General features: G+C 41.0%; 1 protein-coding gene and 1 pseudogene across 1 annotated transcript in view; both read left to right on the top strand.

Annotated features, from left to right (window-relative positions):
* The window catches only part of EXOG (exo/endonuclease G), a 28,734-nt gene extending 10,121 nt beyond the window's left edge, over positions 1 to 18,613 (top strand). The window contains exons 4-6 of the mRNA XM_047770311.1: positions 192 to 268; positions 4,446 to 4,560; positions 17,769 to 18,613. Coding sequence (XP_047626267.1) covers positions 192 to 268; positions 4,446 to 4,560; positions 17,769 to 18,230 — 654 coding nt within the window. The 3' untranslated portion in view covers positions 18,231 to 18,613. The remainder of the gene's footprint in view (positions 1 to 191; positions 269 to 4,445; positions 4,561 to 17,768) is intronic.
* Positions 5,560 to 5,730, top strand: LOC125114575 (uncharacterized; annotated as a pseudogene).
* Positions 18,614 to 24,537: the final 5,924 nt, after the last annotated feature.

A 24,537-nucleotide genomic window follows, 5' to 3' on the forward strand; every position in this document is an offset into this window, starting at 1 on the left:
TAGTCCTTATTTAGAATAATCATCATTGAGCTTTTTGTCATGGAATAGCTGTGGCTTTCATTTTTCTAAACAGTTACTGTAATTGCCCGGTGCTAGCATAGGAATAAGGAACTTTTTGTCTATGTCTGCTTTGTAAAATCTCTGTCAAAGGGGAGGGCATTTTATTGCAAGTTTTCTATTTCTTTTCACAGAAAGCCATGGCTGAGACCTTTTACCTTTCTAATATTGTGCCTCAGAATTTTGATAATAATGCTGGATATTGGAACAGGTGAGGGCTGAGAGTTTTAAAACTCTGATTCTGTGGGAGATGACTGATGTGGCAGGAGAGTGGACTAGTGTGCCTAGCAGCTGTGTGTGTGTCTGCCATTGTTTTTCAAGTGCTAACACTGCTGGAGGTAAGTACCTAGGGCTAGTTTTCTTTGCTGGATTTGGGGAGTACAGTTGTCTATGGGAGGACAGACTTCAGAACGTGTCCAGCCATTGTGGTCATGTTTGCCACTTGTGAGAAGTCAAGTTCTGAAAGAAACTTTTGAAAACATTATTCAGGCAGTAGAACACTATGTTTTAGGCTGAGGGCGCTATATTATTCTATACTTGTATTTAAAGAGTTGCTGCTTTTTCAGAACAATTTGGGTAGAATTGAACATAACTGTTGCTAGTTTTTAATAGAACCTGACTACAGTAGTCCCTTCTTATCCATGGTTTTACTTTCTGCTGTTTCAGTTACCCACTGTCAACCACAGTCCAAAAATATTAAGTGGAGGGAGTTCCCGTTGTGGCTCAGCATGTGACAAACCTGACTAGTAACCTTGAGGATGTGGGTTTAATCCCTGGGCTTTCACAGTAGGTTAAGGATCTGGTGTTGCCATGAGCTGTGGTGTAGGTCAAAGATGTGTCTTGGATCCTGAGTTGCTGTGGCTGTGGGGTAGCCTGGCAGCTGCCGTTCCACTTCAACCCCTAGCCTGGGAACTTCCATATGCCACAGGTTTGGCCCTAAAAAAAAAAAAAAAAAGGAAAACAAGTAACTGGAAATTTCCAGAAGTGAGCAGTGTGTAATTTAAATTGGCGTGTAGCTGAATAATGAGATAAAATCTGTTACTTCCTGCTCTGTCCAGCCAGGATGTGAACCATCCTGTTTTCCAGTGTATCCCACTCATTGGGCAGTAACCCTCTTGCTTTCATGGGGCTTGTGTTCAAGTGACCCTTATTTAATAATGGCCCAAAAATGCAGGAGTAGAGATGCTGGCAATTTGGATTTGCCAAAGAGAAGCTATAAAATGCTTCCCTTAAGTGAAAAGGTAGGAGTTGTTGACTTAAGAAAAAAAAAAATGCATGCTGAGGTTGCTAAAATCTATGGTAAGAAGTAATCTATTCATGAAATTGTGAAGAAGAAAAAAACTCATGCTACTCTTGCTGTTGCCCCTCAGGCTGCAAAAGTTACAGCCACTAAGTATGATAAGTGTTTAGCTTAGATGAAGAAGGTGTTAAGTTTGTACAGTAAGATATTTTGAGAGAGACCACATCCACATGACTATTATTACAGTATATTGTTATGATGTTCTGTCATTATTGTGTTAATCTCTTACTGTGTCTAATTTATAAATTAAATGTTATCATAGGTATGTTTAGGAAAAAACAGTGTGTATCATATTTGATGCTATTCACAGTTTCAGGAATCCACTGGGGATCTTGGAATGCATTCTCTGTGGATAAGGAATATCTATTGTATGAAATATTTGGGCCTTCTGTATTTTTCTGACACTCATTTAGTTCTGTCAGAGGATTCAGGGACCTTTCTTTTTCTTTCTTTCTTTTTTTAAAGGGCTGCTCCCCGAGGCATATAGAAATCCCAGGTTAGGAGTCTAATCGTAGCTATAGCTCCTAACCTACTCCAAACCACAGCTCACATTGATGCCAGATCCTTAACCCACTGAGCAAGGCCAGGAATTGAACCTGCAACCTCATGGTTCCTAGTCAGATTTGTTAACCACTGCGCCACAATGGGAACTCCAATATACACTTTTTTAATTAATTAATTAGTTTGCTTTTTTAGGGCCTCATCCACGGCATATGGAGGTTCCCAGGCTAGGGGTCAAATTAGAGCCACAGCTGCGAGCCTACACCACAGCCACAGCAACACAGGATCTGAGCCGTGTCTATGACCTATACCCCGGCTCACTGCAATGCCAGATCCTTAACCCACTGAGCGAGGCCAGGGATCGAACCTGCAACCTCATGGTTACTAGTCAGATTTGTATCCACTGCGCCACAACAGAAACTCCTCAATATATATTTTTAGAAGATAAGAATTCTTTTAATATAATCACAGTACTGTTATTGCCCCTAGAGATTTAACACTAATTCAGTAATTCCTTATTACCAATTTTGCAGTCAGTGTTCAGATTTCCCTGATTGTCTTTACCCTTTTTTTTTTTTTTTTTTTTTATTCTAATGTGGTCTACACATAGGTTTGGGTGATATGTCTCTTTGGTCACTTTTAATCTGTAGGTTTCTCTTCCTCTTTTTTTTACCCTCTTGCAAATTATTTGTTGATGATCTGGGATGTTTGTCCTATAGAGTTGCCTTTCCATGTTCTGACTGATTACATACCTGTGGAAGCATTTAATATTTTCCTTTTTCAGGGAATATATTTTTGGGAGGAAAACTTTACTTTTAATTGGTTACATGTGCTATAAGATGAAGTAGTGTTGATTTTACTTTTTAGATAAGAAAACTGAAGAATGAGGTCCTGCTTTGTTATCTCTCATAAATCTCTTCCAACTGTCATACGACAAAGTGCGTATTAAAAGTGCTTGCTATTTTTATCAAGTAAATTAGCAAAAAAGAGGTTTTAAAACAATTTTTAAATTTATTTATTTATTTTTGGCTGTGCCTGCAGCATGTGGAATTTCCTAGGCCAGGGACCAAACCCACACCATGGCAGCGATCCAAGCTGCTGCAGTGACAACACTGGATCCTTAACCCACTGGGCCACAAGGGAACTCCCCTCAGAACAGTTTTTAAATGATAAGTCTCAGTGTTAATAAAGATTGTTGTGCAAATGTTATGTCATATTTTGGAATTTATAGAGTAAATTTGTACAGTGTTATTAAAAATATTAGTTTTACATAAATAATCAAGCATCATTACAGTATTTATTCAGTAAAGTAATTCTGGTCCTTGAAATTTCTTCTAAGGAATTACTGCATTGTTGCATTAAAGAAACGTTAGGATTAGGGGTTCCCATCATGGCTCAGTGGTTAACGAATCCGACTAGGAACCACGAGGTTGTGGGTTCGATTCCTGGCCTCACTCAGTGGGTTAAGGATCCAGAGTTGCCTTGAGCTGTGGTGTAGGTCGCAGACGCGGCTTGGATCCCGCTTTGCTGTGGCTCTGGCGTAGGCCAGTGGCTACAGCTCCGATTAGACCCCTAGCCTGGGAACCTCCATATGCTGCTGGTTCGACCCTAGAAAAGGCAAAAAAAAAAAAAAAGAAAAATGTTAGGGTTAGCTCAATTGTCCTACAGTAGGAGTGATTACATAAAAAAAGATACATCAGAGTTCCCACTGCGGCTCAGTGTTGTGGCTCAGGTTTAAGAATCCAACATTGTCTCTGTGATGTGGGTTTGATCCCTGGTCATGCTCAGTGGTAAGGATCTGACATTGCTGAAGGCCATGGCCTAGGTCGCAGTTGTGACTTGGATCCAGTGACTCTGGCTTAGGCCGGCACTTGGAGATCCAATTCGACCCCAGCCCAGGAACTTCCATATGCTGTGAGTGTGGCCATAATAAAAGAAAAGAAAAATAAAAGAAGATATATCAGCTTGTTGAAATGATGCATATAATTTTTGAAAAAAAAGTTTGAGAACTACAGGAAAACAAGGGAGGAAACAAAGCAAAATTTTGGTTCTAAACTGCACATTGAATGCACACATAGGAAAAATGTAGATAGTTGTATAAATGTTTGTAATTTTATTTTATTTTTAATTTTTTACTTTTTTTGGTTTTTTTTTAGGGGAACACCCACAGCACAGGGAAGTTCCCAGGTTAGGGGTCAAATTGGAGCTGTAGCTGCTGGCCTACACCATAGCCGTAGCAACACCAGATCTGAGCAACACCACAGCTCAGTGAAGCACTGGATCCTTAACCCACTGAGTGAGGCCAGGGATCGAACCTTTGGCTTTATGGATACTAGTCAGATTCCTTTCCACTGCACCACAATAGGAACTCCTAAGTGTTTGTAATTTTAAAAAGTTTTTTTATACAGTAAACAAACTGGTATAACATCACTTACATGCTTATAGTGTTTGTGCCATAGTCTCCAGTTTACATTGGTATCTCTGATTCAGTATTCTTGGTGTCTTTCCTAAGGACTTGATATGGTTTGACTGTTTTCTACATGAATGTCTGTGACCCTATCATACATCTTTTTGCTTTGTTTTTCAGAATAGAAATGTACTGTCGAGAACTGACAGAGAGGTTTGAGGATGTTTGGATAGTCTCTGGACCGCTGACATTACCTCAGACTGGAAGTGATGGAAAGAAAAATGTTAGTTACCAGGTAGGAGCATATTTTAACATTCAGGCTTATGTTATTTGCATGGGATTATAATCTCATTCCGTATTCTACTTTTTACTCTCATTTATTCATTTATTCAGGACTTATTGAGCACCAGTTAGAATGGGAGGCATAGAGGATATAAGGATAAATTAAAAAAACAACCAGTGACTTCAGGAAACTGACAGTTTAGAAAGGGAGACAGGAGTTCCTGTTGTGGCTCAGTGGAAACAAATCCGACTAGCATCCATGAGGACACAGGTTTGGTTCCTGGCCTCTCTCAGTGGGTTAAGGATCCGGCCTTGCTGTGAACTGTGGTGTAGGTCGAAGACACGGCTCGGATCCTGTGTTGCTTTGGCTGTGATATAGGCCAGTGGCTATAGCTCTGATTTGACCCCTAGCTTAGAAACCTCCATATGCCATGCGTGCAGCCCTAAAAAGATTAAAAAAAAAAAAAAAAAAAAGGGTTCCTTTCGTGGTTCAGTAGTTAGCGAACCCAGTTAGCATCCATGAGGACGTGGGTTCAATCCCTGGTCTTGCTCAGTGGGTTAAGGATCCAGCGTTGCTGTAAGCCGTGGTGTAGGTCGAAGACGTGGCTGGGATCTGGTGTCTCTATGGCTGAGGTGTAGGCCAGTGGCTACAGCTCTGATTGGACCTCCTAGCCTGGGAACCTCCATATGCCACCAGTACGGCCCTAAAAAGACAGAAAAAAGACCAAAAAAAGAAAAAGGGAGACAGACATGCTATCAATTAGTTATATTAAGGTGTGATCTGCTGCATAAATATATAGATGACCTGGGGTCCGAAAGCTATGACCAACCCCATTTGCAAAGGTCAGAAGGACTTCACAGAGGAGGGGATTATTAAGCTAGATCTTGATAGTTGAGTAAGAGCAGACTGAGTCCGAAGGGGAGCATGGAAGCAGAAGAGGGGGCTGGGTGAGACAGGACACTTTAGTAGAGTTCTGGGATTTAGGTGTCATTGATCAAGACTGGCGCTTATCTCATTTCTCCACCTTTTGGCTCAGATCAAGTGTAGTATCTGTTCTTAACAGTTTAACATCTGATACATTCTCTATCCAAGGACAGTATATTAGAATCTGAAAAGCAGTGGATATATGTATATGTATAACTGTTTCACTTTGCTATACATGTGAAACTAACACAACTTTTTCACTCAACTGTACTCTAATAAAATTTATTAAAAAACAGACTGCAACTTAACGGTATAAAACAGGATGAGTGGCTCAAAGTGGGAGTGAAGATTTCTACAACAATAGATAGAAAAATTCCCTGGTGGCTCAGTGGGTTAAGGATCCGGTGGTGTTACTGCTGTGGTGCAGGTTCAATACCTGGCCTGAGAACTTCTGCATGTCATGGGTGTGGAAAAACAAACAAACCCCAAAACCCCAGCATAGGTAGGACAGGGGCCAGATAATAGTGGGCTTTGTATTCCTTGAAGACTTTGATTTTAATTTTTAGATGCTGAAAAGTCAGAGGTTTTGTAAAATATGGGTGTCGTGATTTGTTGGGGGTTTTATAAAGAGTATTCTGGTGGCACTGTATGGAGTGGTGGGTGAGGAAGGCAGTGTTTGGAGGAGAGGTCTGATGCAAGGAGCTGACTGGGACATGACTGCAGAAGCCTGGTGAGGACAGGTGCCGGCCAAGCTCAGGCAGGTGGGGTGAGGAAGAAAAGAGCAGTGCAGGGAAGAATAACCACAAATTCCCTTTTTGGGTGAGGAAGAGAGAAAAATTCAGGAACACATCCAGATTGCAGTTAGTTGAATAAGTGGGAGGAAAAGCTTTGCTTTTTGATGCTTGGGTTTTCTTAAAAAGGTGAAATTTTTTACATGCAAGATATTTGAGAACTTTATAGACTGAAAGAAAGATTAAAGATATGAGATTAATGGTGTGAATGCTGTAGACGGCTCTGTTGACCTCTAAGATTAAACATAGACCTCTCAAAAAAGAATTAAATAAACATAGACGTCTCAAGATTTGAAGATTCTGTCAGGTGGGTGGCTGAATTGATGTACTGTGAGGCCTGCAGCGGGTGAGGAACAAGTGGAGTGAGGAGGAAGGAAGGTGACAGAGTCAGTAAGGAGAGAGAGGGACCCAAGGACTTCGGGGTGTGGGTGTGGGTGGGTCAGAGAGGGGGTGTGTTTGGGGGGAGCACCTAGTCAGTGTGTAGTAAGTGGTTCCTAGGTTAAACGATTACTTAAGGAGACTCTATTGTAAAATTGAATGACCTGAGAAACAGAGTTAGGAAAACAAAATCGACATTAGTAGATATTCTTTCTCCCCTTGACTGGCCTGTTGCCTGTCTGGCTCTGATGAGCAGTGATGCAGAAGAATTCAAGGTGTTCACCTGGGTGCCTGGCCCTCAGGGTGTTCCAGTGGTTCTTGTGAGAGGGGAGGAGTGGCTTTGGGGTTAGTAGTCTAAGCAGATTAATCTCTCTCTCTGATCACCTTGATAATTTTAGTATTTTTTGTAATAGAAGAAAAAAATGGCTTAAAGCTCCCTCTTATTTTTCTTATCTTTCAGATACTAATTATTCTTGAGCATTGGTAAATCGTCTTTACTCTTACCTTTGGAATGTAGGTTCTCCCAGCTTTTACTTCTAAACCTTAAGTGATCAAATTGCAGATTTGTGCTTTGTTTTCATAAAATTGAAAGATTTACATGATTAGCCTACTGTGTAGTAGAAGAAAAATGCATACAAAGTTTAAAAGGGAAATTTAGCCAATAATAGCATTTCACAGAGTTCCCACTGTGGCCCAGTGGAATTGGCGGTGTCTCTGGAGCACTGGAACACAGGTTCGATCTCCAGCCTGGTGCAGCGTGTTAAGGATCTGGCATTGCCGCAGCTGCAGCTTGGGTCGCAGCTACAGCTCAGATCTGATCCCTGGCCTGGGAACTCCATATGCCATGGGGAGGCCCAAAAGGAAAAAAAAAAAAAAAAAAAAAAGAGCACTTCATGAAACAGCTTTTTTGTTTGTGTGTCAGTATTTCTGTTAAAAATGTTTTGGCCAGATGCTGTCATGGAGAGTGAATTGTTTTTCTTAATTTGGATATAATTTGTGTTACATATCTGCTAAACTTATAAGTTGGATATATTTGTAGAAGCAGTGAGTGTACCTTGAGGCCAGATCTTGGTTTCTAAAAAAAAAAATCATCTCCTGCTGAAAGAACCCAGTGCTTGCAGAAATGGCTGATTCCATGGGCTGGTACAAGGAAACTACAAAAGGGAACATCTTGTGCCAGAAAGCAAGGAAGTGCTCAGACAAATGGTGAGGACACATCAAAAGGACACGGGAATTAGCTTGACCGAGTTCTAACTTACTGTGTCTGGAAGTATTTGATTTTGAAATAAAATGGATTATAGATGTATTGGATTAAATAAGAATTCAAACTTTTAATACATAGGTAAATACATGGGTGCAAGGAAAGCTTCTGCTTACCATAGACTGTCAACGAAGATGTTTATAAGAGTGAAAGAGGAAAATCAGTTTGTAGCCATCATCTGTTGGGTGTATACCTAGAATTGAAATTGCTGGATCATAGGCCAGTTCTAGGAGCTAACATTCTGTTTCCATAGTGGCAACAGTGTATTTAACATCCCCACCACCAACAAATAGTGTCCTAATGTTAAGCCATCTTTGTGGTTTTAAAATACCCTGCTTGGTTTTGGCTCTTTTGCCAGTAGTGGAGGAAGTGCTGTTGTATTGCTGTCTATGGCCAGGGCTTCCAGGTTGTAGTATTCTTGGTGGCCCTGTTCACCACGAGGTTGGTGTAGCCTGTTGCCCTGGCTGGAACACAGATTTTTGTGGCCAAATCAAGGGCATTAAGGGATAGAAGATAAGGTGAAAAGGCTAGGCAGAAGCCTATTTGTTAATAAAGCTGGTAAGTTTGGAGCCAACTTGGTAAATAAGCCTGGTAGCAGGTTACTACTTGTGTCTCTGTTTCCCTGTATATTAGTGTGATATGTCTCTGTGCTCTGTGGACTGTGATCCAGTCTGTTACATTACTGTTAGAATACCATTCCATGGGATGGTCAGGCCGCTTTGAGAGATTTTCTTTGTTCTGTAGTTTTCTTTAAATAGACCTTGGGCACAAAGGGTTACTGAGTTATCATGCTCGGTTTGTGGTACATTAGTGTCATTGATTCCTGTTAGAGTCCTCTCAATGTTTTTATATTGGTTGTGCAGGTATCTCTCATTTTATATAGTGCTTTGTGTTTTTTACAAACTGCAGCCTTGCAGTTCGGTAGCCCTGTGCCAAGTAAGTCTTATCGGCATCATTTTTCCAACAGCATTTGCTCACTTTGTTTCTCTGTCACATTTTGGTAATTTTCATAGTATTTCAAACTTTACCATTATTATACCTGTTACGATGATGATCTGTGATATTTGTGTTATTATGGTCATCAGTAATCTTTGATATTACTATTGAAAAAGATTAATCTGAAAGTTAGCTCCTCAGCCTTTTAAGGATATAGAGAATTTTGAAGAATACAGGCCAGTTGTTTTGTAGTATGTTCTTCAGGTTGGGTTTGTCTGTTGTTTCCTCCTGATTAGATTTGGTTATGTTTCAGGCAGAACACCACAGAGGGAGGTAGTCTTGTGTGCTCCCCAGAACATCATGGCAGGACGCACGAGATGTCAGCTTGTCCTGTTACTGTTGGCCTTAGCTTTGATCATGTGGTGAAGGTGGCATGCTCCAGGTTTCTTCACTGCCGAGTCACCATTTTCCCCTTTGAAATTAATCATGTAGTCTATGAAAATACTTTGAGACCATGTATGTGTTCCTTTCCTCTTCAGACTTTCACCTGCTGGTTTTAGCATCCATCGATGATTCCTGCCTAAATCAGGGTTTCTATGAGTTGCCAAATTATGATTTTTCTAATTCTTATTCCTTTCTACATTTATTAGCTGACATTCTACTGTAAGAAAGAGCCTTTCCTTCTTATTTATTGTCAGTGGGAATTCATGGATTCTAGTTTTATTCAGTGAGTTTTAATTGGTTTACCATATATTTATTTTGAGGCTCAAATTATCCCAGATTTGGCCAGTGGGAGCCCTGTCAAGCCGTGTCCTTTTGACACAGTTTCATCTTTTTTTTTTTTTTTTTTTTTAAGTATTTCCTACTTTTAGGTATAACAGGATGCTCCAGGCCCATCTTGCACACACTCTGGAATCCAGCCATTTATCCTGGTTCCTTTTAATGGGGATTGGTATATAGAAACCAAGATCTGAACACATTGATTCTTGAGTACTCGGTCTGCTGTTTGGCTTATTGTGTGTGTTCACCACCCACTTTTTTTTTTTTTTTTTTTTGGCTGCACCCACAGCATATGGAAGTTCCTGGGCCAGGGATTGGAACCGAGCCATAGTTGCAACCTGCGCCACAGCTGTGTAACACTGAATCCTTAACCTATTGTGCTGGGCTGGGGATCAAACTCAGCACTGCAGAGACAATGCTGGATCCCTAACCCACTGTACCACAGTGGGAATTCCATTACCACATTTATTTTTAGCCTTTTATAGTGGGTGGAGAGAGCCCTAAAAAACATAGCACGTGAATTCTATTGCCTTTATGGCTCACTGTTGGGAAGGCCTTTTCTCTCTATCTTCAATATTCATATGCTTTTTGAGAAGATTTATAGACTCTGCTTAAAGAAAGCAGATAACTGTGTGTTATGTTTGTGTATATAAAGTTGAATGTTGGTAGGAATCTATATCCCTGGACAGGTATACAGTTTTTCATCTTTCTTGGAAATCTTACCAAAGTGACATCTACTTTTATATATGTTTTTATATTTTTCACTAACCATTTCTTTTATAGCTTTTGTTAGATTGAGCATTATTTTTTAGATCAAACTTGCTTTCAGGTGTTGCTATTGTGGTTCAGCAGAAATGACCCCAACCATTATCCATGAGGATGCAGGTTCAATCCCTGGCCTTGCTCAGTGGGTTAAGGATTCGGCGTTGCTATGAGCTGTGGTGTAGGCTGCAGATGCAGCTTGGATCTGGTGTTGATGTGGTTGTGGTACAGGCCATTGGCTACAGCTCCAGTTCAACCCCTAGACTGGGAACCTCCATATGCCATGGGTGTGGCCCTAAAAAACAAAAACAAGAGCAAAAACTTCAGGTGAATTTTTTTTTTTTTTTTTTTTTTTGTGGCTACACTCAGGGCATATGAAAGTTCCTGGGCCAGGGATCAAACCCATCTGCACTTGTGGTCTGCCCCACAGCTGTGGCAATGCTGGATCCTTAACCCACTGTGCCACAAGGAAACCTCATTAGGTGAATCTTAAATTTAAAAATCTCCAGTATGTCTACTAGCACGAAAGCAAAATATCCTTCAGTAAATTAAATTGGAAAAATTGTCTCACAACTTGTCATTTTAAGAATTTAATTGGGTCAGTAACTCTATACATTTCCTTATAATACATACACATATAAACTTGGGTGAATTTGGTTAAGGAAAACAGACATGGGAGGCAAAGCTGGGCGAGGGGAAGAGAGAGAAAGACTGTTTCCGTGCAGAGAAACAGTCCTGCAGACAGTTGGATTTGAGCATTTACATAGGGGGGGAGACAAAAATGAAAGGATAAACAACTAGGACCTACTGTAGGGCACAGGGAACTGTATTTAGTATCTTGTAATAATTGTAATGGCAAAGAATCTGGAAAAGATATGTATATCTGAGTCACTTTGCTATACACTTAAAACTAATATGTTGTAAATCAGCTATACTTAAGTGAAAAGTTGTTTTGAAGGCACCAGGCGGTAGAAACCTTGAGGGCCCAGCTAAAAGTTCAGGTTATTTTCTAACAATTCATAATAAAACAGTTGTGGATAAAACCATGTCCTTTAATGAAGCTGAGAAGGGGACACAGCATTGCTCATCCCTCAAGGTGGGTCTGTGCCTCTTGAGAAATAAAAACGTGTTTAGGAGTTCCCATTGTGGTTCAGTGGAAATGAACCTGACTAGTATACATGAGGATACGGGTTCAATCCCTGGCCCTGAAATCAGTGGGTTGAAGAGTGGCATTGCTGTGAGCTATGGTGTAGGTTGCAGACGTGGCTCGGATCCCATGTCACTGTGGCTGTGGCAAAGCCTGGTGGCTACAGCTCTGACTTGATCCCTAGCCTGGAACTTCCTTGTGCCATGGGTGCAGCCCTAAAAAGCAAAAATAAAATAAAAACATGTTTGAATTATGAATTCTTGTTTCCAAGGGAATGTTTTGAAATTATGTGTGGCAGTTTAGAATGCCTGAGAAGTGTTCATGTTTTGTTTTCGTAAATCCAGCCATTTAGTAATATTTACTTCTTTCTTTTTTTGAAGAGTCTTCTTTATTTTTAATTTTTAATTTTTTTTTTGGCTGTGCCTGTAGCATGTGGAAGTTCCTAGGCCAGGGATTGAACCCGTGCACAACAGCAACCCAAGTCACTGCAATGATAACAATAGATCCTTAACCCACTGAGCCACAGGAGAACTCCAGTATTGGCTGCTTGTTTACAGCTAAGCTCTGAACCTTATTTTAGAAGAATGTAGCTAATAAAAATGAGGGTTGTATTTACTTTTCTATCTAGGTAATGCAGTATACATGTAAGACCTCAGAGGATGTGAAGCAGTTGAACTGGCATTTTTCGGGGGCCACATACACCACCTACTCTGTAGGTAGCTTTATTCATGCTATCCTAGTCAGTCCTCACAAACAGCTCTTACGGATAAGTAGTAGTTATCTTCTTTTGTAGGGTAGGAAATTAGGTTTTCAGGGGTCAGGTCCAAGTCACATCACTAGTAATTGTCAAAGGACAGATCTCTCTAATTGTATGAGAATTGCCGGTCATTGATAGCATGGTTTTTGAATCTTTCAGAAATCTGCAGTAAAGGGATTGCTGTGATGTTCATATATAGGAGCTTAAGGCCAGGAGGTAAAAATGGTGTGGGTGGAGAGCAGTTACAAGTGATATTTGCTAGCAAGCAAAAATAAACCAAAAGTGGGCCAAGAGGAGGATTCCTTATAGTCAGGCAGAAACGTCTGATAGAATATGTAGGAAGGAATCACGGCATCATAGGACTTGAGTGGATGTGAGCCTTAGGGAAGGTGAGTAGCAGTGATTTTATCAGAAGTGAGTCATCTGACAGCTCTAATCAGAATCACCCCCTTTATTATAGCTTAGGTCATCCATGTGCTTTCTCTGATGTGCCTGTTTCAGGAAGAGATGGAATCCAGACAAGTGAAACATACCTGAAGATTCTGGCCTGAACATTATAATTGACCTGACAAGAAAGTGAGCTTCAGATTTTAGTTTGATGGTGATGGCGGTGATGTTAGAAATACTTAGCAGTCTGCATTTTCCTACTACAGCATTATTTCCCAAACTTCCACCAACTCCTAGAAGGGGAGGAAATTGAAAATATGCCTCCAGAGATCTAGAGGCAATCTTTTGTTCATTTCCATATCTGTTTATTTTAATTGAAGTAAGTTATCGGTTAAATATTTCCCTACCCCCATCTTAAATTGCCCAGTAGAATTGACAGGGACAATGTGCTTGGTTCTCAGACTTGGCATCTCCCCCTCTGTCCAGGGCAGGTACCCAGTGTGAGAAGCATCATTTCCCAGGGTTTGCCCTTTCGTGGAGCTCCCACAGGGGCTTTATAGGTGGCACACGGGGCGGGCCACACCCCTGCTAACTCCCCACCCCTTGTGACACCTCACTTCCTGTTCCTCTGTCCTCTAAGGAGTCCCTCTTTGTCACACTGTCATGGTCTCTTTCTTTCACTTGATGGGCATGACTTTATTCTTTGTCTCTAGATGTGTCCAACAGTTTTATTTTTGGAATTTCTTCTTTTGTCTTTCCGTGGGACTGTCACCAGATATCTTACCTCTCTATCTGAGTCTCAAGATACATGTTTTTTCCTTGCAGTGCTGCTTACTATTTGATTTAAGGCATAGTTGCTGTATATATGACATGACAGGAGGCTAGCCTGGGTGTTGTTTGTGGCCAGTCTCTTCCAGTGCTGAGTCAGCATGAAGGTCCCTCTCTGTGTGTGTGAAGTTGTGGGCGGGTGGGATAGAGGAGCAAATTGTCATCTCTCTCTCTCGGATGGGAGGAAACAAGCTTAGGCCAGCATGTACTAAAACTAATTTCAGGTCTCCAGTGATGGTCAGCTTTATGATTGTTTATGTATATTGTATTTTCTAGTCACTCACAGTTGATTTCCAGTTTTTGTTACAATCTTGACAGGAGTTCATTGCTTTTTTTTTGGTAATTTACCAGCAGCAAGGAATTCCTTGGTACAAGTATTTTTAATACCTAAATCTTATACGAAAATAATATAATTTGCTGATTTACTGATACTGAAGACTTGGTTCGAATTAAGACCTTGGGTCCTTTGTTTAGGGCATCATTTATGCACTACTTGTTTTCTTCTCCTGACACCCTATTGTCCACCTTGAACTGGTCTAATCTTGCTTGATCCTGTGTTTCCCCACTGTCCCTCTGCAGAGCCATCTTTTGTACCAAATGCAATTGCAGTCCTATCTTTTCAGTGACATCCACTACAAAAATAGCTTTTTACATAGGGCTTGAAGATATCAAAATCTTCTTTTCCTTTCTTTTTAGGGCTGCATCTGCAGCTTATACAAGTTCCCGGGCTAGGGCTCAAATTGGAGCTGGAGCTGCAGCTGCCGGTCTACACCACAGCTTACAGCAACCCACTGAGCAAGGCCGGGATCAAACCCAAGTCCTCATGGGTATTAGTCAGGTTCTTAACCCACTTAAGCCATGACAGGAATTCCTTTTTTTTTTTTTTCTTTTAGGGCTGCCTCTTTGGCATATGGAAGTTCCCCGGCTGAGGGTTGAACTTGCGTCCTCATGGACACTACTCAGGTTTGTAACTGCTGAGCCACAACAGGAACTACTTTTTTTTTTTTTTTAACTAACGTGTTTTTATATCTTCATAATTATTCTATGAGACAGGCAGCTTGAGATTGTTATTACCTGTTTTATGAATGAATAGAGAAGATATTGGTGGACAGGACTTGCAGCTTGGAGACAAAGCCCTGGGTCTCTGGGGTTTCCATATGCTGAACCATTCTGCTTCAGTACCCAAGTTTCTAGAAACACTTTATGAAAGTCTTCCAGTTTTTCCCAGAGTGGGAAGAATTTATTAGGTAGATTGAGTTCTCTACGGGGAAGGTAGCTCTGAAATGTTTCAGAATTTTTTTTTTTTTTTTTTAATTTTAGTGTTCAGGGAAGAAACAATGAGTTTTCTGAATTTCCACTTAGGACTGGTTCCCCTGTTACAGTTAAAGGTGTTTACTTCCTGAGAACAAAGCAGACTGAATCAGAGAAATAAGGAATGGCTGAGTTTTCATTTTCTTTTTATTTCTGGGAATAGTATTTTACCCCTCTTTGTTGACATTTTATGAGGTGGTCATGGGTGGAAGAGTCACACTTTGTGGTCCTACGAGGAATTTCTGTGTCCGTGAGTTTTCTCAGGAGTAGTAGTATTAGAGGTCTTCTAGCTATGTGTGTTTTTATAAATCTAATAGAACTGATACCTTTCCATGAGGTAAAGCCATGAATCTTAAGCTTCTTTGCTTTTGGCTGGAATTTAATACACCTGATTAGAAGCCCTGGTTGGCAGCAGATGGGCATGACTGATTAATTATTTTTGAGGGTTGTCATTTGTAGATGGTCCACGAGGAGAGGAGAGGAAATAATCAAATGACTTGTAGTTGGGAGTCTGAGAACTTTGCTGCAGTGATGGAGGATGTCCACCAGATGGCACCAAGGATTTGCTTAATGTTGGCTCCCAGCTAGTTAGTGCCTGGAACATGTGAAGCCCCTTTAACACTCCCCCAAACCTTGTAAACTATGACTCCGCTACAGCTGTGCCCTCAGTTCTGGTCCCTGAACTCCCCTGCAGCCACCACCTCAGTGCTGTTCTTGATACCATGTTGGCATCTCACCCCGTTCTGCCTGCTGTGGGTGTTGACTCCCCTGGATGGGAAGCTTCTTGAGAACAGCACCAGCTGCATTTACTTTAAAGCTTATTCCTGTCTGTGTTTCCAGCAGTGCCAGGCACAGGGCCTCTGAGTTGCTTTGCCGAGTTAACATCTCTTCGTGGTCTGTGGGCCTGTTGTGGACCTCCATTGAGTTCACCTTCAGTATGTTTTCTGTCAAGGAGCATGTTTATTTTCCCAGCCACATAAATGACTTTTAGGAAGAGGGTGGAGATTTTGTGTCTGTAGGTCCTGTAATTTCATAAACCTTACTCTAAACTACACCCTGACCAACCAGTTTCACTAACTTCTTTTTTTATTTTTTATTTTTTTGGTCTTTTTGCCTTCTCTAGGGCCGCTTCTGCAGCTTATGGAGATTCCCAGGCTAGGGGTCGAATCGGAGCCGTAGCCACTGGCCTACACCAGAGCCACAGCAACGCGGGATCCGAGCCGCATCTGCAACCTACACCACAGCTCACAGCAACACTGGATCCTTAACCCACTGAGCAAGGCCAGGGATCGAACCCGCAACCTCATGGTTCCTAGTCGGATTCATTAACCATTGCGCCACAACGGGAACTCCTCACTAACTTCCAAGACAGGTGGTTATGGAAATCATTCCCTCGGATGGGTCTTTCCCTCAGCCCCATAGTTGGTCTTGGCGGCAGGACCTCCATGCATGCTAGACAGCAGGTGGCCTCAGTGTCATTAGGCTGTGTGCCATGCAGGCAGGAGCTTGGGAAAAGCAGAAGAGAATTCTTGGTAGCTCTCACCCCTCTGCCTTATCTGGCCTCCCAGGGGGGCCTCCCGCAGCAAGCGGGTTTGGTCTTGAGGGGAGGCCTTACCAAGGGGGGGCCTGGAGGAGCAGCAGTTCCGCAGGCACATTGCAGTTGAATTGTGTCATTTTATTGGAGACCATTAAGGAAATGGATGTTCATTTTTTCTTTTTCGGAAAACAGATAATGGCTTTTAAGCCAATTGGAAGGAAATTTGAAAAGGTTTCATAACAGTGTTATTTCATTATTATGTCCAACCTACACAGGCAACCAAGTTGTTTTCAGGCCTGACCCTGGCTCTGGCCTCTTTGTTGTGTGGATACCTTTCCAAAGTGTTTGATTTGATGATACATTCAGAAGCTCTGTGTTGGGTAGCAGACCCCAGAGTGTGCAAAACTCAGCAAACAGCATTTACATTTGCCTAATGTAATTTAAAAATGAGCCACTGTCTAGGCAGTGCTGGAGATAGCAGTACTGATGTGGTTGTCCAGCTGTTTCTTGAAAGGTTACTTGTTTAGCTCCATAGTGAATTTGATAAACTGAAGGCCGTATTTTTACTTCTAGAGCTGGGAGTTCCCAAGCTGGCAATTTGACCTTCGAATGTTTAGAGCACCAGAAGTTCTGATTATGAGACAAAGGAAAAGTGACAGCCTTTCCTGTCCATTAAAAAACTCAGAGTTCCCCCTGTGGCATACAGGGTTAAGAATCCAGCATTGCTGTAGCTGTGATGTAAATTGCAGCTGTGGCTTGGATTTGATCCCTGGCTTAGGAACTTCTATATGCAGTGGGCACAGGTGAAAAAGAAAAAAGAAACAAAACAAAACCAAAAACCCAGACTCAACTCATGGCATTCTCTTTGTAAAAACAGAACAGAGAATGGGACCCATGCTCTTTGGGATGATCACTTTAAAGATGATGGGAATCTACCTGTTAAATGCTCATCTTCTCTGAATCTGTGGTATGGTTTATTACTACCTTTGGCAGCTGAATTTAGATCCATTGGGATGGGGTGGGGTAGCTTATAAGTGCATTTTTAGAAATGCATCTAAAGGTCTTTATTATTTTTATTTTATTTTTTATTTTTATTTTTTTGCTTTTTAGGGCTGCACCTGCAGCACATGGAAGTTTCTAGGCTAGGGGTCCAATCAGAACTACAGCTGTTGGCCTACACCACAGCCATAGCAGTGTGGGATCTGAGCCGCGTCTGCAACCTACACCACAGCTCACGGCAATGCCAGATCTTTAACCCACTGAGCGAGGCCACGGATGGAACCTGCAACCTTATGGTTCCGAGTCGGATTCGTTTCCGCTGCACCACGACGGGAACTCTGCATCTAAAGGTCTTTTCAGGAAAAATTTGGGACCTGCTGGTGCAAATTACCATCGTTAATGTGGTTGCTTTTTGTTCTTAGGTGATTGGCAAGGACAATGTGGCAGTGCCCTCGCACCTCTACAAGGTGATCCTGGCACGCAGAAGCCCAGAGTCTGCTGAGCCCCTGGCACTAGGGGCCTTTGTGGTGCCCAATGAGGCCATTGGCTTCCAGCCTCAATTGAGTGAGTTCCAGGTGAGCCTGCGGGATCTGGAGAAGTTGTCAGGCCTGGTGTTTTTTCCTCATCTGGATAGAACTAGTGACATCAGAAACATCTGTGAGGTGGACACCTGTAAGCTCCTGGATTTCCGGGAGTTCACTTTGTACCTGAGCACAAGAAAGATTGAGGGAGCCCGATCAGTACTCAGGCTGGAAAAGGTCATGGAAAATTTGAGGAGCGCAGGCATCGAACCCGACCAGTACTTCATGACTCGATACAAGAAGAAACTTGAAGAACTCAGAGCCCTGGAGCAGTCGGAAGTCCTGGAGAGAAAGCCCTCGTAGTTCTTAGCCCAGAAATGTGACGTCATGTGCCATGAAGCAGGTCCGGCCTCTTTAGGCTACTGTGTTTTAGTGGCTCTACTTTAAAATGATGGAATCCTAAACTTAAGACTAAATTTTGGAGTTCCCATTGTGGCGCAGTGGAAACGAATCCGACTACAAACCATGATGTTGAGAATTCGATCCCTGGCCTCGCTCAGTAGGTTAAGGATCTGGCATTGTCGCGAGCTGTGGTGTAGGTCACAGACGCAACTTGGATCCTGCATTGCTGTGGCTGTGGTGTAGGCTGGCAGCTGTAGCTCCGATTTGACCCCTAGCCTGGGAACTTCCATATGCTGTGGATGCGGCCCTAAAAAGCAAAAAAAAAAAAAGATTTCTCTCCCACAGATGAAAGATGTCAAATTTTTGGTTAGCATTTTTTTTTGATGTGGAAACTGATTACATAGGAAACAACACCCTCAGATGGTGGTCTATGTCAGGTTAAGGGGAGGGTTGGGTCTGCAGGTGGTGCTGTGTGTGTCCCTCTGGATGGAGAGGGTGTGAAGGCCTATTTTCTGCCTCCACTCATAATAGAGTGTCATTGGTGTACCTGTGCGGCCTCCTTGGAACCCAATATTGTACGTTACACATTTTCTTTTTTTCCCTTCTTTTTTTTTTTTTTTTTAAACGTTTTCTTCCCCTAGGACTTGAGCTGGTCTTAGGCATGGCGTTTAGATATCTTCTATGTATTATGCTGACCATATGTATTAGATATTTGTTTCCTGTTTCTCTTCTCATGGACCTGCTCTTCTTCCACTTCTGTCACATTTCACTCAACAACTACATTTTCTGCTCACTTAGTATGCTCTCGATACTAAACTCATTGCTTTACAGGTGTTATGTTATAACCAACCTCTGAGGTAAATCTGTCCTTGTTTTACCCATAAGGAAATTGAAGCCTGGAGAACCTAAACATTTTGCCCAAGGTTCATCTTCCTAAAGATGTCATCCACAAGGAATGAGGCACACAGGGCTAAGAAAGACAGCTTGGGGTGCATTAAAATCTTCCCCGGCATGGAAGCTTCTGACTCAGAAAGACATCCTGCAGTGGTGTCTTGTGATCCTGGGGCCTGCTTGGTAAGAGCGGTCTGGATTTTCTTGTCTGCCATCAAATCAAAAGGACTTCAGTGTTCTCTGACTTGAGCCCTCGTTAGTTCTTTGGGAAGAAACAGTCACAGTTATTTGAAAGGTAGAGAATTGTGCTTTTGGGGTTTTATCAAAGTTCGGACTTGCCTTCAGAAATGCAGTTCTTCTAGTGACTGGCTGGTGTCAGACTGATGAGTCCCTTGCTTTCCAGATGAGCTTTTTGTTCCAGAGATTAAGGAACCCAAGGAGGGTCTGTGTTGCAGATTTCTGGCTTGTTTGCCTTGTGCCTGCCTGTCCACCTGGCCAGGTTGGGTGGTGGTTGGGCAAAAGATATTACCTCTGGGGGAAACAATGGCTCTTTCCTGAGCCTGATCTGTAGATTTGGGTTTACGTGGAATCCTTTCATGGACTATCATAGGCATAGGTGGTAAAATATCTTCAAATAGGGCACAGGAATTTGTCTGAATGTGTCCTGTCTCTGTTGTTCTTCCAGGTGGTGTTGCAAGAACAATTTTTGTGGTGTTTTTGTGTTTGTCTAAAGGTTTTAAGTAAGATGGTAATGGTTGACCTTGTTCTACTTTGTTTGGGTAAATAAGAAGTTGGGGGTAAGAACACCATAGCCCAATCACTAGCAGCCTGTGCTGTCATTCTGTTCCTCATCAGCTTGTGCCAGTCTTCTTCTCAGGGGGAAAAAGCTAAAATGTCACTGTGACCAGAAAATCTGTGACTTTCTCTGCTCTCCTTGTTGGAGAGGTGATGGTGGGGTCTTGATGTTTTTTCAGAAGCCCGAAGGCGGCTCTTTGTGCAAAGTTCTGGGTATCTGCCACCCACCTCTAGAGGTGAACCCCATCTGCTATCCTCCAGCTGTGTCACTATACTCCCCTCTGAACTGAATTTCCAGCAGCCTTGTAGTTATTCCCATGCTGTTTTCACTCCTGCATCTTCACATCAATGGTAGAGAATTTTGATTCTTTAAAAAAAGATTATATTTTTTATTAAAGTATAGTTGATTTGCAATATTGTGCCAATTTCTGCTATACAACAAAGTGATTCAGTTTTATATATATTCTTTTCCATCAAGGTCTCTGCCAGGAGATTGGAAATAGTTTCCCTGTGTTGTACAGTAGGATTTTGTTTTTTATTCATTCTAAATCTAATAGTTTGCATTTACTAACCCCAAGTACCCAGTCTATCCCACTCTCTCCCTCCTCCCCCTTGGCAACCACAAGTCTGTTCTGTATGTCTATGAGTCTGTTTCTGTTTTGTAGATAGGTTCATTTGTGTCATATTTTAGATTGCACATATAAGTGATATTATATGGTATTTGTCTTTCTCTGACTTCACTTAGTATAAGAATCTCTAGTTGCATCCATGTTGATGCAAATGGCATTATTTCATTCTTTTTTATGCCTGAGTAATATTTCATTGTATACATATACCATATCTTAATCCATTCATCTGTCGATGGACATTTTGGTTGTTTCCATGTCTTGGCTATTGTGAACAGTACCACTGTGAACATAGGGGTGCATGTATCTTTTTGAATTATAGTTTTGTCTGGATATATCCCTAGGAGTGGGATTGATGGATCATATGGTAGTTCTATATTTAGTTTTCTGAAAAACCTCCACACTGTTTTCCATAGTGGTTGTACCAGTTTACATTCCCACCAACAGTGGGGGAGGGTTCCTTTTTCTCCAGACCTTCTCCAGCATTTGTTATTTATAGACTTATTAATGTTGACTACTCTGACCAGTGTGAGGTAGTACCTCATTGTAGTTCTGATTTGAATTTCTCTAATAATTAGTCATAATGAGCATCTTTTCATGTGCCTACTGGCCATCTGTATGTTTTCTTTGGAGAAATGTCTATTTTATTTTCTGCCCATTTTTTGATTGGGTTGTTTTTTTGTTGTTGAGTTGTATGACTTGTTTGTGTATTTTGGAGATTAACCCCTTGTTGATTGCATCGTTTGCAAATATTTTCTCCCATTCTGTAGGCTGTCTTTTTTTTTTTTTTTTAATGGTTTCCTTTGCTGTGCAAAAACCTGTAAGTTTGATTAGGTCCCATTTGTTTATTTTTGTTTCTATTTCTATTGCATTGGGATACTGGCCTAAGAAAACATTTGTATGATTGATGTCAGAGAATGTTTTCCCTTCTAGGAGTTTAATGGTGCCATGTCTATGTTTAAGTCTTTAAGCCATTTTCAGTGTATTTTTGTGCATGGTATGAGGGTGTGTTCTAATTTCACTGATTTACATGCAGATGTCCAATTTTCCCAGCACCATTTGCTGAAGAGACTTTTTCCCATTTTATATTCTTGCCTCCTTTGTCAAAGATTAATTGATCGTATCAGTATGGGTTTATTTCTGGGCTCTCTTTTCATTTTATTTTATTTTATTTTATTTATTTTTTTCCTTTTTTTTTAGGGCCATACCCACAGCATATGGAGGTTCCCAGTCTAGGCATCTAATCGGAGCTAAAGCTGCTGGCCTATATCACGGCCACAGCAATGCCAGATCCTGGCCGTGTCTGCGACCTACACCACAGCTCATGGCAACGCTTGGATGCTTAACCCACTGAGCAGGGCCAGGGATCGAACCCACAACCTCATGGTTCCTAGTCGGATTCTCTATTCTTGTTAAAATTTTTAAATATTCAAAAAATGTTATGGCTGCACCAGTGGCATGTGGAAGTTCCTGGGCCAGGCATTGAATCCAAGCCACAGGTGTGACTTACGCTGCAGCTGTGGCAATGTCAAATCCTTTAATCCACTGTGCTGGTCCAGGGATTGAGTGCACACCTCTTTAGCAACCTGCACCACTGCAGTCGGATTCTTAACCACTGTGCTGTGGTGAGAACTCCTTGGCTCTCTGTTCTGTTCCATTGATCCATATGTCTGTTTTCATACCACTGCCATGCTGTTTTGATTATTATAGCTTTGTAGTATTATCTGAAGTCTGGGAGAGTTATGCTTTTTGCTTTGTTTTTTTTTCTCAGGATTACTCTGGCAGTTCTGGTCCTGGACTTTTGTTTGTAGGGAGTTTTTTTTTTTTTTTTTTTTTTGTCCAAACGAGTCTATTCCATTTCTAGTGATCAGTGTTTTCAAATTATCATCGTTTTCTGCCTGGTTCAATTTTGGTGGACTCTATGTAAGTTGTACATTTCTTTTAGGTTGTAAAATTTGTTGACAGATAATTGTTTATAGAATACTGTTACTTTTTTTGGGGGGGGGGTATTTCTGCAGTATCAGTTGAGGTTCCCCTTTTTCATTTCTTATATTGTTTATTTGGGTTATCTCTCTTTTCTTCTTGGTGAGCCTGGCCAGAGATTTGTCAATTTTGCTCCCTTTCAAAGAAGCAGCTCTTGGGTTTACAGATTTTTTTTTTTTTTCCTATTTTTCTTTAAACTCTCTCTGTCTCTCTCTCTCTTTTTTTTTTTTTTTTTTGGTCTTTTTAGGGCTGTACCTGAAGCATATGGAAGTTCCCAGGCTAAGTCAAATTGGAACTGCAGCTGCTGACTTACACCACAGCCACAGCAACATGGGGTCTGAGCCACACCTGCAACCTACACCACAGCTCATGGCAATGCCAGATCCTTAACCCAGTGAGTGAGGCCAAGGGTCAAACCCACATCCTCATGGATACTAGTTGGGTTCTTAACCAGCTAAGCCACAATGGGAACTCCTCCTCTCTGATCTTTATTATTTCCTTCCTTCTGCTGACTTTAGATTTTCTTTTTTCTTCTTTTTCTAATTCTTTTAGGTCGTAGTTGAGGTTATTTGAGATTTTTGTTTTTTGAGGAAGGCCTGTATCGCTATGAACTTCCCTCTAAGAACTGGTTTTTTGGCATCCTGTAGGTTTTGTATGGTTATAGTTTCTTTGTTATTTATCTCAAGGTATTTTTTAATTTTCTTTTTCATCATCTCATTGACCCATTTGTATTTTAGTAACCTGCTGTTTAGTCTCCATGTAGTCAGATTTTTTCTCATTTCTTTTACTATGGTTGATAGCCAGTTTCATGCCATGTTGGTCAGAGAAAATGCTTGAAATACTTTCTCTATGCTTAAATTTGTTGAAGTTAGTTTTGTGCCGTAATGTGTGGTTAATCCTAGAGAATGTTCTCTGTGCATGTGAAAAGAATGTATATTCTGATTTTTTTGGATGTAATGTCCTGAAGATATCAATTAAGTCTAACTGTTCAATTGTGTCATTTAGGATCTCTGTTCCTTTATTGATTTTATGTCTAAAAGAGCTGTCCATGGTAAGTTGGGTGTTGAAGTCTCCTACTATTATTGTATTCCTATCAGTTTTTCTTTTTATGTCTGTTAGTATTTTTTTTAGTTATTTGGATGCTTCTGTATTAGGTGCATATATGTTGCTAAGTGTAATATCCTCTTCTTTAATTAATCCTTTTAACACTATAGTCTCTTTCTTTATCTTACTTTATGGCATTTGTTTTAAAGTCTATTTTGCTGATATGAGTATGGCGACTCCCACTTTCTTGTTTCGATTTGCATGAAATAGCTTTTTCCATCCCCTCACTTTCAATCTATGTTTGTGCTTTGCCCTAAGGTGAGTCTCTTGTAGGCAGCATATTGTAGGCTCTTGTATTTTAATCCAGTCTGCAACTCTGTATGCTTTGACTGGAGCATTCAGTCCATTGACTTTTAAGGTAATTATTGATACATATGTATTTATTGCCATTTTAAACCTTGTTTTCCAGTTGATTGCATGTTTATCCTCACTTTTTCCTTTTGTGGTTTGATGATTTCCTTTTAATTTTATGCTGTGTCCTCTTCTTTGTGTTTTTTTGGTATCTATTGTTTGTTTTTGATTCGTGCTTGTCCTGTTTTTCGAGTATATTAATGCCTTTCTGTAACCACTTGCATTAGACTGATAGTGATATAGGCTCAAACACATTCCGAAAAAAAGGAGTCTACGTTTTCTTACTCTCCTTTCCCACATTTTAGGATTTTGATGACCTTTTTCATATCTTCATGTTTATCCTTTTGCTGTTCCCTGTGTTTATTGTTCCTTTCACAAAGAGATTTTTTTTCTTTTTGATCTGTATAATTGCTTATTTAAGTGATTACCTTCCAATTGTGATTTCCTCTGTCCTGTATCTTCTTACTTCTTTTCTGTTTAGTATACACCTTTCAATATTTCTTTTAGAATAGGCTTAG

Source organism: Phacochoerus africanus, chromosome 1 (assembly GCF_016906955.1).
Source record: "Phacochoerus africanus isolate WHEZ1 chromosome 1, ROS_Pafr_v1, whole genome shotgun sequence".
Taxonomy (NCBI): Eukaryota; Metazoa; Chordata; class Mammalia; order Artiodactyla; family Suidae; genus Phacochoerus; species Phacochoerus africanus.